This window comes from Amphiura filiformis, chromosome 16 (assembly GCF_039555335.1).
Source record: "Amphiura filiformis chromosome 16, Afil_fr2py, whole genome shotgun sequence".
Taxonomy (NCBI): Eukaryota; Metazoa; Echinodermata; class Ophiuroidea; order Amphilepidida; family Amphiuridae; genus Amphiura; species Amphiura filiformis.
Window position 1 is genome coordinate 34,920,457 of NC_092643.1, and position 12,013 is coordinate 34,932,469.

At 36.9% G+C, this 12,013-nt stretch overlaps 1 protein-coding gene across 1 annotated transcript in view; it reads right to left on the bottom strand.

Annotated features, from left to right (window-relative positions):
- Positions 1–6,223: 6,223 nt before the first annotated feature.
- The window catches only part of LOC140172593 (hyalin-like), an 89,640-nt gene continuing 83,850 nt past the window's right edge, over positions 6,224–12,013 (bottom strand). The window contains exon 14 of the mRNA XM_072195732.1: positions 6,224–9,437. Within this exon, the coding sequence (XP_072051833.1) occupies positions 9,234–9,437 (204 nt within the window). The 3' untranslated portion in view covers positions 6,224–9,233. The remainder of the gene's footprint in view (positions 9,438–12,013) is intronic.

The following is a 12,013-nucleotide window of genomic DNA, read 5'->3' on the forward strand; positions in this document are numbered from 1 at the left end:
ACCAAAAGTTTGGAAAGTTTTTTTAAGCATCTATATCTCAGATTATTTGCGACATGTTCAAATCGTGCTGCATATCAATGAATAGCTACTTCATTCCCCTTTGCAATGATACCACATTTAAAACAATCACCCTTTTGGGTCTCAAACAGAATGTGCCAAATTGACCCTTATTCTGTGCTCAACAAAACTAGTCACTAAACACAATAGCTGGTGGAAAAATCATAAACAGCCAGGCAGCTCCTCCTCATGCTTCTCACCAGCCTGGTCACACGTTGCTATGGGATGGCATTCCATTCTTCAACAAGGATTCGTCGCAGGTCATTTCAATGTGGTTGTATTAGCTACTCTGGCACGCACAACACGACCAGATTGGGCACCGGGCTGATAGTAGACTACCACGTAGTCCACTTGCCCATTGTGCATACTCTGGATATTATATTTAAGCTTAAACCTCTGATTTAATTAATGTGTGCACAATTGATAGATTTTCACATCTGATCTTTTCAGTCACCCTACTCCCTCTCTTTGTTAGCTTCCCAAGTAGACTACTGACTTTGCCTTGCGGTTAAGATTTTTAACACGGGACTCTATGGAGAGTTAGGCCAATTTCTGGCCTAACTAAAATTGGCCATGATGTAATGCATCTTTAAATGGATCTGCCTTGTGATTGGTCGCCCATATCTCGCTATGGTTTAAATCTTCTGGGCCCGCGCCATTACCATTAACTACACCGTACACAACTGTCTGTGGTATTTGCGGCGCTTTTGTGTTGACGCGAAAGTTAATCTCTCATCAAACATCTAGCGCGTACTTGTGGTTAATGGACTGATAAACAAGTATGCTTGACAGTGTGTTTTTAGAGAGCAAAGTCCAGGGGGTAAAGTTCTGCTTACAATTCAAAGTCCATAGTCGAATTTTCGGGGTTCGCTATCAACATGATCAATAAACTGGTAGATTCCAAAATCAGAATTGTTCAGTATTAAAGTGAGCCATTATAATTATGCAAGATAATGTTGCATTCAATTACTTTTATTGTCACTAATCATCTGATATTTTTAACTCTTTATGACCATTTTACTATTGAATACTTTAATTTTAATAAACATCAGCATAATTTTGAGTTCAACGAAATGGGTTCATCATGACTAACAATAACATATTTTTAAATAAAATTCGACTATGGCATAGTCTAGGCTGATGGCAGACTCTCTACTCCCATATTTTGTAGGTAGATGCCTTGACTACCCTGGCTCTGTGGGGGGGGCGTTATCATCTTGGAGGATTGCATTTGGTCCCACGTGATTGCAGCTTGCTGCACAGAATTAATAGTCGCCAATTTGGCACATTCTTTTTGAGACCCCACTACATTCACAAGACGTGTACTCAGCGGTGAAAAAGGTGATTGCTTCAAATGTGGCGTCACTGTAAAGGGGAATAAAGTAGCTATCCATTGATATGCAACACAATGTGAACATGCCAAAATTATATGAGATATAGATGCTTGAAAAAACTTTCCAAACTTTCGTTGAGGAGTTTACTCAATGCACAATTTTGGTGCAATTTGTATTGTCAGGTTCCCTATAAAAGTCAATTATCATATTGTACTAGGGTGCTTAGTTTACGAGTTATAGAGTAAATGAGGTCAAATGTCAAATATCTCATGCAAAGAGGCCAAAATATTAAAATACACCGATTCAATCGTATCATGTCTCAAATTACTCCTCTCGACAAACAAATATAATAAGTCTGAGCCTTTATTTTTTTGAGCAGCGTGTATGTAAACACAGAAATACACACTTATTCACCCTATCGCAGACAAGTTTGAGATTTATTCCCTTACCATGGACTCTTTGATCTAAAACTCTTTCCAAAAGTATAATAAATTGCCAATTGCTACCTACAGAAGATAGGAATAAATTGCTATTATTTCAATAAATCCAAATGATCTTCAGAAGATTTAGTACAGAGCGCTATAGAGTGATATTTGAGTTAGCATTTCGTCTTACCCTGCATGTTTTTATCAATTGACTTCAAACAAAGAATTTGAACCGGCCGTAATGCAGTCTATTTAAATATACTGTTGGGATCCACCCGTGGTGCAAGTTATGTATTTTCTGTGGATTTTTTTTGTCTAGTAGTGTGTATGTTAGAGATATTGACTTGCTTCTATTGAACAGAGTTGAATATTCGGCCATGTTTGTGGCCAACTACTAAATGTACGTCACATGCGGGTCACATGCAGGACCTAAAACACCCCAAAAGGAGCAAACCTATCAGGAATGGTACAGTTTGGTTTCTGAGTGTCTAACGTAGTGCTTGCATAACACAGCCTTAAACCTGTCTTTGCCATCTATTGATATTATATAGGATGGTACAAACTTCCCGTCAACCAATTTTGTACCAGTTTTTGTTTATTGATATTTGGGTGTACTTTGAATGCCTTGATGAACATTGGACGGTGCATAAGACTATTTACTTTGGGATTGGGAGATGACCCAGCAGGGTTTGATGGAATATCGTCACTCTTGCTATCTTCCTGTGTACTTCCAGGAAGTGTTTATGTTGTTGTGATGGTAGGGGTATGGAGAATGTATGAGCCAAAACACAAGCCTCAAATAAATCATTCTGAACCTGCAATTTGGAATGGTTTCTTTATTTTCATATAAATTTACATATTATATGTTCTCATGAAAAAAAATCACCCTGGCAAGAATATTACTCATTTACAAATTAGTATAAAAAATTGGTATTACAGTAACTTTATAATAAGTTGGTTTAAAAACATCTTTCTGACTCAATTGTTACTAATTATTTACACAACAGTTTATAACAACGTTTGGAAAAGAGAGAAACAATACAAACAAAGTAGTAAAACATTGAATTCTAATAGTGTTGGAATCTAATTTACTTGTATTTTTATGTTGTACAGATAAACCAATACCTTAGCAAACTTGTTTGGTTCCTTCTTTTGGACGAAATTACAGTCAAGAAATATATTTTCTTACACCAGGCTGACTATTGTTTTGCTAATATTTTGACGACATGTTTTAAAAGATCATGCTAGTATTTTAGTACTACCTTTAATGCCATATTGTAACATTTCCATAAAATAGATTAGTATTTCTTTTCCATAAAATGTTAGTTGTTACTGTCAGATATGTCCACATTTAAGTTTGAGCCAAACAACTGAGGTAAAGCAAAGAAAATTGGAATTTACTACCAGCGCTGATGTCGCCAATGCGTTTCACTCCGTCGGTTGTGCTACGGTACTGTCCTTTGATGTGTGCATAACCGTCCCGCACGCCATGTATGTACTGTGTTATGAACATCGCATTGCGTTCGACTAATATTTCCATTATAATCATTAAACAACGGTTTCTGCATTTTAAAACTACAGCACCTACAGCATTTTGCAGGGTATGTTAGTTTAATAAAGCACATTACAACTGTGTAAAAACAGAATTTTTAAAAATATTGAGGACATCCTCCTCGGCAAATATTACAATATGGCTCTAAATGATGTAGCAACAGCTATAAATAGTAATCATACAAGCTGTATATATTTCCAGTTGCAATCCATACACCCCCTATGGAAGACATGACCTTAATCGTCCACACAGGGAATGTGAAGTTCAAATGGCCTTACCTGAATGTGTGACTCCATTTGAAATTCACACTCCCTGTGTGAGAGATTAATGTCATGGCTTCTATAAGGGGTGTATGGATTTCAACTGAAAGAGCACACTACTCCCACCATATAACAGTTAATGCTTGTAAAGATGTCTGAAAATTATATTTCCAGACTGTGAAGGCAACAAGAATATGTATAATGACATATAGAACTAGAACAATACAACTTATTTCTATGCATAGCTTCTACAAAATCCCTACTAGATGAGTAAATGGGAGTATTCACTCAAACAGGAGGAATTAATGAACAGGTAGACACGTAGAAAAAGGTAAATCTTATTTTTCTAGACCTGTCCCTTTTTGTATTTCCTTTTTAGCTTCTTTCTTTTCAGTTTCTTCTACATGTGCCTATTTTGTCTTCCCACCCCTTTTTTAAATATTTTGTTCCCATTTTTTATATTTCCTGCTTAAGCTTGTGATTTCCCGTTTGCATGTTATTTATTCAATTCTGTTCTTATTATTTTAGCTGCCTTTTTTCACATGATTTATTTATTCATTTATTTATTTTATTTATTTGTTGTTTCATAATTTTATTTTAGGTTCGTCCTTCCTTTCGAATCCTTACGATTTTTATCATCTTAGTAATCTTGTAACCCCATCCCATACCATAAACCACAACCCTATACCCGTAATACTTCCAAAGTTTGTTTGTCCTTGTTTATGTACAAAATATTTCTTGCAGATTAATTCGTTTAGCAAAGATATCGCGAATTTGAATTTCGTTCTGGTGCACCAGAACGAAATTACAACGTATTGTCTATGGAGCAGTGTAATACACATAATCATGCATAACTCGCAAACGCAAAATCGGAATCAACTGAAATTTTGGGGATATGCTTTTTTTGTGGAAATGTACTGAAAAATGTCATAAAAAGAGGATGCTGGATCACGAAATACTCCTTTAATTCGTCGGCGTACTGCGGCTTGAAACTGCGGCTTGAAACTGCAAGCCGCAGGAGAGCCATCGAAATGCTTCGAGACGACACATAGTTAATCGGGGAGATTGAGCACCGGGGCCTACTTCTGTGCAGAGTCAATAATCTGTTATCAATGTATACTCAAAATCAAACATCCCATGCTGTGCTACCAGTATGTCTGCAAATGTAAATATTTGGAACACCTGATAATTGTATACTTCTGACTACTAACATTATACGAGGGGCGGTCAATAAGTTCGTTGAACAAGATACTTGAAAGAGGACTAGCTAAATTCTTTATATCACACTCTTGAACATGGTCACTACATACCTTAATGCACCAGTTGCAATTGTTCTTGAAACCTATGTCAAAAATGGAGGTCTTCCGACTGCTCCATGGGCCACTCTTCAGTGAAGGCTCACCAGCATTGACCACCAAACCTGATATTATGTAGGTAGGTGATTGACAAACTGAGAAAAGGGTACTGGACACAATTCGAGAACAGCCCCATTCCTACCATTAAACTTCTTCACTTGACGACTTGCCTCAATTTTGCTATTAAAATGGTATGATATATACCTATAATTGTACTTTCATTTGGCAAATGAACTGTTATAAAGACTCTCCCTGAATGTGATAAAACAGCGATGAAGACCTTCCCCTATAATGGTGACCGAGTGATGATCTTCTCATGGGTAGCAGATAGTGCTTCCACTAAATGAACTAATAATTCCAGTGATTAATGTATACCTTATTACCTTTAAGCAATCATAGATTAAACTTGTCTCGGTCCTCATTCTAAGTATATAAGACGTGGACCTGATTATGTCAACTAGTATCAATTTTGTGCATGAAGATTCTGGGACCTCATGTAGAAGACGCCCTGGAATACCCAAATGTTAATAGATTTATGTTACAAACACTTTCATTAAAGATGTCATATTTTGTCTCATCTTTCTTGTCTGGTTCTTTATTTATTACCAATGTCACTTTACCAGCACGTATTAGTATATCATTAGTGGTGGCGTCAGCAAGTCTTTTGAACCTTATATGATCTTCAAGGACGCTCATTCCATCCTTGAACTCTTAGGACAATTTCCTTGCTGTTGAATATAAAGGACTTCATCACCATACTGCAACTGTATATTGTTAAATTCATAGACGTTTTGATTACCGTCGGGATTAATTTTTATGATGACCCTGTGTTCACTTCTGGTAGTACCTGTGAATTCATGGAGGTAGGCCTCCTCTGAAGAGCGTCCTGGTCATAAACAGTGATGCAAAAATCTAATGTTTTGGCTTTAATGTTTTGAAAGAACAAGCTTTCAAATGAGACCAAATTCAATACCGTGTGACAAAGTAGCATACCTTGTTCTACGAACTTTTTGACCACCCCTCGAACAGTTGTTCATAGGAAGTTGGCCCATTATTAATTCAAGAGAAAATATCATATTTTCATCAAAATGTAACCATTTAGAATGTGTTTGGTATCAATCTGGACTGAAATTGAGTAATTCACAAGATTTCGTTGATTACAGCAAAATTCATTCACAAATAGATAACATATCCAGCACATTTCATATCTGCCTAAATATGCTTCTATTTGTCTGTCCAATTAACTTAGACACCCAGTTTTTGTTACTTATTTGAAAAAATATCCACTTTCAAGGAAAATCATGAAAGAAAAGTGTTAACATTCGATGAGACCTAACGGGATTTTTGTGTTTCCAAAGCATTGAGTGAGAGTTTACCAGAAATTCTATTGAAATTGGAAGGTTTTTCTCAACACTTTAAAAATAATCCGGTAGAAGTTGGGTACCATTATTTTGGAAGGTCTCATTATACAGATTTGTAGGTATTGTGATTTTGGATAGTGAATGGATGAATAGTAAATTAATTATACTCCTCACCAAAAACATTTTATAAAAATGAAAAATATAATTCATTTCATAAAATGCAGACAGTGTTTCTTATTGGTATATTTATTTTTAGTGTATTAACGCAGTGATCCCAGTTGTCCCTCAACCAATTACAACAATTCGGCGCGGTATTTGAATCTTGTTCTGTGCATGCTTTTGGCTTGGTCCAATTCCAAGAAAATACAAATTGTATGCCCTATGAATGTTCTGATGTTATTGGTGAGGAGTATAATTCACAATACACTCCAGACGCACAGTAACTTGCCCTATCATTTGTTATAATGCACCAACTGTGACATCTTTTGAGTTATAGAGGTTGTGCATGAAATTATTGATTGGCTCCAAACAAAGGATTTGAACCGGTGTCCTTCACCGAAATCCACAGTCCATTCAATCAAATATTGTCATCAACCTATTTGATCGTAGTGTATTTGTTATGCGTGTGAGCCGACCTCTCTCGGTGATTGCAAACATGCTTTTGTTGAATGCATTTGAGTAGACCGCCATTATTGTGAATTAGTAAAAGTATCAAAGAAAAAGGGTGTCATCACTGATCAATATGCATGACTACAATGTTCAAACACCCCTTACTGTAAATAGATTATCCCATCAAAAGTTTCAAGTCATTAGGAATATTCGGCTGGACACCGATATCTTGCTGTAAATCGGTCAAAATTGAATAAAAGTAGACAAGGAAGAATATTTTTTTTTTTCTTTACTAATAATTTCTGTTAGGTCTGACCGTGTTTAGCAACTTTTCTTTCATGACTTTTTGTCAAAGTGAAAACTTTTCGAAATATATCCTAAAAACCGGGTGTCTAAGTTATTTGGACAGACTATAGTAGCAAACCAACATAATCTCTGTTTCTGATAATAGCCACATCTTGTAGGGCATCACAAGAAGTAATGCATAGACAATTCAATGCAAATGAGGGAAATATCTATTGCCAACTTGGTAAAATTGTTATATGTACACTCATAGCCCAATTTAGTCACACCATAGCACCCATTTGGGGTTCGTAGTCTTGAATTATTGCTATTAAAAATATTTCTTGAAGAAAAACCCCAATTCACGTGGAAACAATCTTTACATTTATACCGATATGAGCGATTTTTCCGTGGCAAAGGTTAGACCCAAGATACAGTGCACCCGATTTAAGTGTAAACTCCTTGTTATACTGCTATGGCGGAAAAAGTACAGATATCCTATTTCATTTAATGAAGTAAATACTATTGCTCCCGTCTTTTTCTGCATAGACGGTCAATACAAACACTTCCAACTGCAATCAGAGGTTCATATTATAACATTTTCATACAAAATAGATTAGTATTTCTTTGACATAAAATGTCAGCTTTACTGTCAGATATATCCCCTTTTAATTGCCGAACAACTAAGGCAAATCAAAGAAAATTGGAATACAATGTTGCTATGAACATCGTGTATGTGTTCGACTAATATTTCCATCGTAATAATAAAACAACGGTTACTGTGTTTTATTCTGCGTTTTATTAAAAATCTCGGATTTTGACATAACTACAGTACCTAGGGTCTTGATATTTGCAGTCCATGGATAACGACTGGTAAAGTACAATATAATCGTGTAAAAACAGAATTTTGAAAAATATTGAGGGTGTCCTCCTCAGCAAATGTTATTATATGGCTTTAACCCACTGTTTGACCTTTCAAACTTTGCAAAACTTCAATTCCAGCACGTCTTTCCCTAATCCAGAAAAACAAATTAGTCAATTGAAATGGGATGATTGTCTTCATGGGTTAAATAAAGACATGATGAAAATATAAGGGTTTGAAAGAGCAATCAGTGGGTGGAATGACTGTCTTTCGAGGTCATCGTGTGAGGATAGGAAAGAGAAGGCCTTGGTGTTTCGGACTCATAAACAGCTAGCTAGGAAATACGTAATTTTAAAGCTAAAACTGGTTTCACACTTTCCTGCCACTTGCCGCTTTGTCGCTCTGACGACGATTTTGCTTCACTGCGCACTCGCACCAGTATAGCGGTGACCAGCGGCAAGCCGATCACTCCACCGCTTTGCTAGACCCTCCCTCGGGTCCATGGATAACGACTGGTAATGTAGACTATACAACATTAAAAATCAACCAATAGTACATCGGAACGGGAGCGCTCACTGGACTTTCTATATTACTACATGGTTCTGCTGTGTGTGTAATCAGTGGCGTCGACTTTTGGAGGAAGAGGAATGGGTTTTTGGCACTGAGTATTTGGAGAAAACTAACGAGGGGGGGTGTTACATGACTTTGACATTTTTTTCATAGGGCATTGTGTAATTATTAATTGTCACATTATCCAGAGGTGGAACCAAACCGAGACTGTGGGTCAGTCCACCGCTTTGCCAAAGCGGTAAATCGCTAGGAGTAGGCGCCGCTGTGCCGAGAACATGAAACGATTTTTGGCACGGTGCTCAGCTACAACATTGGCTTTCATAGTTATGCCGCTGCCGCTCAGCGTGTGCCGCCCCATCCGCTTGCAGAAAAATGAAAGCGACATGATGAAGGCTCACGCCGCTCAGCTGCAAGCGGTAGAAAGTATAAAACTAATAATAGGATGAGATACAAAGATAGAAAGGAGTCCGTCACCCATCCTAAGCTAAAACAGCCCGTCACCCATCGTTCATTTTTCATTCATTCATGAATGATGTACATCCCGTCACACATCCTAAATCCCGGGCCTAAATCAAAGCCGAACAACTGTAGATGTTAACAGTCCTGAATCCGTAGTATGGTGTACGCCTAGAACCAGACAACGGGATGACCATCACATAAGCTCCAACACTACGAGATACCCTCCCACAGGAACACCCAGCAAACCCACCTCGACAAAAGCTGCTCCTGCATCTCTCATTGATCACCCATGGCTGTTGCATGTTGTTTATCTATAGAAGTGCAATTAAAAGAAGAAAGAAAATCTTGAAATTTACCAAGAAACTAGACAGTGCACGAATACGCGGATTCAGGGTTTCTCTAGCGGAGTCAATTTGTGCCGAAATTCCTCCCCACAATACAATAAGCGTATTGCATAACAATAAATGCAGTCCGGAGGTTAATCCATCTCCTATTGCATTGTGGGAAGGAATTTCGGCACAAATTGACTTCCGGTAGAGAAACCCTAAATCCACGTATTGACGTTACGGTTTTGATCGAAACCCAAGCTCCCGCTCAAGCCATGACAGAATCCATTTCCATGCATGGCTAATACTTCCGGTCTGTTGTCTCAAGTTAAAGCATGTTATGCTAGAAAATTATAAATTTACCCTATAGGCCTACCTGAGCGGTGCCTGAGCTAGTGGTGTGTTCTGCTCAAATATTGAGAAAAATAAAACCTACACCCACTATTAGAGAGGCCACTTTGTAGCTAAATAAGAGTCCCGTGCATTATTTTTAGACCCGGTTTTTAGACAAAGGTGGCAGCCGGATTATATTAATCATAATAGTCTCATATATCTGTTTAACCCGGCTGGCAATTCTGAAAAGTGACGTGGACTGAGATATTTTGGTTAAAAAAATTTGTTTTTTTGTGACTTTTTCAAATTTTTGCCCCAAAAATGTCAAATATTAAAGTAACCATAACTTCAAAAGAAAATTGACTGCAACCTTTGCTCTTAATAATAGAGGGCATATGAATATTTTATATCTGTAATTTCATGGTTTTATCATTTTTTTTACTAAATTACGCTTTTTTTTTATAGTGAAAATATACTTATTTGACAAGAAATGTATATCAATGTATTGAGCTGGATGTTGGAATTGAAAAAGTTATTTCTGTGACCCATAGTGTTTGACCTATGACTTCCAGAAAACCATAGGCCATTTCAGTATGAAATACATATTATTTGGAATTTTCTACTTATAGCAAGTCCTGTGATTTAAGATTTAGAGAGGCAAGTTCAGGCAATGTATTTCAACCAAAATCACATTTTTGAGCAGCAATGGATAACGACACATTTATGAGCAGCAATGGATAACAACACGTAGCAAATTTTCGTACATTTTTGGAATGGCGTTGAAATGTATCTACACACTCTGATCTTTTCAGTTTACCCAGTTGGCATTTCTGAAAAGTGACGTGGGCTGAGATATTCGGGTTGAAAAATGCAGTTTTTGTGATTTTTAAACTTTTTTTTACCAAAAACGTCAATTATTAACACAGCTATAACTTTAGGAGTAAATAAAGTATGAGCTTCATATTTGCTGTGGAGAATACCTATCACATGCATATTCAATTTTCGGTAAAATAAAAATTGAATCTTTATATTTTGATAAAAATTTTGAGGGGAAATGCATTATTTCTGTGATTTTGTTCAATTTTGACCAAAAAACAGAAGTGAATTTAACATGGTAAATCATGGATTATTTTTTGTTAATTTAAGATATTTGAAATAAAAAAGTATACCATTGATATGAATGTGTATATCAAAAAAGTGAATCATGGCAACTTCCTAAATACAAAGGTTTTTGACCTATGGCCTCTTGAAAATCAAAGGTCAGCATAAAAGGCTTTTTTGGCTAAAAATGACAATTTTTGGGCATTTTTTCAAAAAATGTTTATTGCAATTAATATTATTTATACGAACTGGTACCACAATTTCAGGATAGTTGCAGAAGTCACAGGTTGGTCAGTTATCATAGCAACCACATTTTTCGCCATTTTTCAGTCGATTTTGATGGCAAAACTACCAAAAACAATCAGCGCTGTCACCTGTCATAAGGCCAAAAAAATTGCTATGTGCTCCTAATTTGTTTGGCCGCACATACTTTTAAGGGTGCAAGTTTAAGAGATAAACCAGTTTGGGGCCTTCCCCAGTTCCGGCACTCCGTGTATCCGCGGGTACTCATGCTCGTCGGAATTTTGGCAAAATTAGGGGTATTTGCAGATAAAGAAACGCGATTTGCGAAATACAGTAAAAAAGGAGTCATTTTCATACACTTGTATTCACCAATGACATTAATCATTGTAGTTTCATGATTCAGTTCATTAACGAATCTCAGTTTCTTTATTCCGTTTTGGCACACATTACATTAGATTACATAAATTATACGATGCAAACAACCGCGGGTGACTCGCCGTGCATACATTTAAGCGTTTCCATCAAAAAGGGATATATTCGAAATATTGTTCGCGTTTTAGCGAAAAAAGGGGCATTGAAGAAAGGCAAATATTTCGCGAAATCGCTAAAGATAGGGGTGTTTTCATCATATAAAGTTCGCGAAATGAGATTCAAAAGGGGGTGTTTTCAAAGTTCGCCGACGAGCATGAGTCGCTGAGAAGGTGCGAGTACTCGCGCGGATACACGGAGTGCCGGAACCGGGGGGCCTTCTTGACGCAGTAATGAACCACATTTATTACAGAAAGTCTTTGGGGCTATGTTATGGCTAATTAGCTTTTAATCAAGGGTCGTGCTCTGTAAGCTCAATTAGCTCTAATTTGTTTCAATCAAACGATATGAATAGC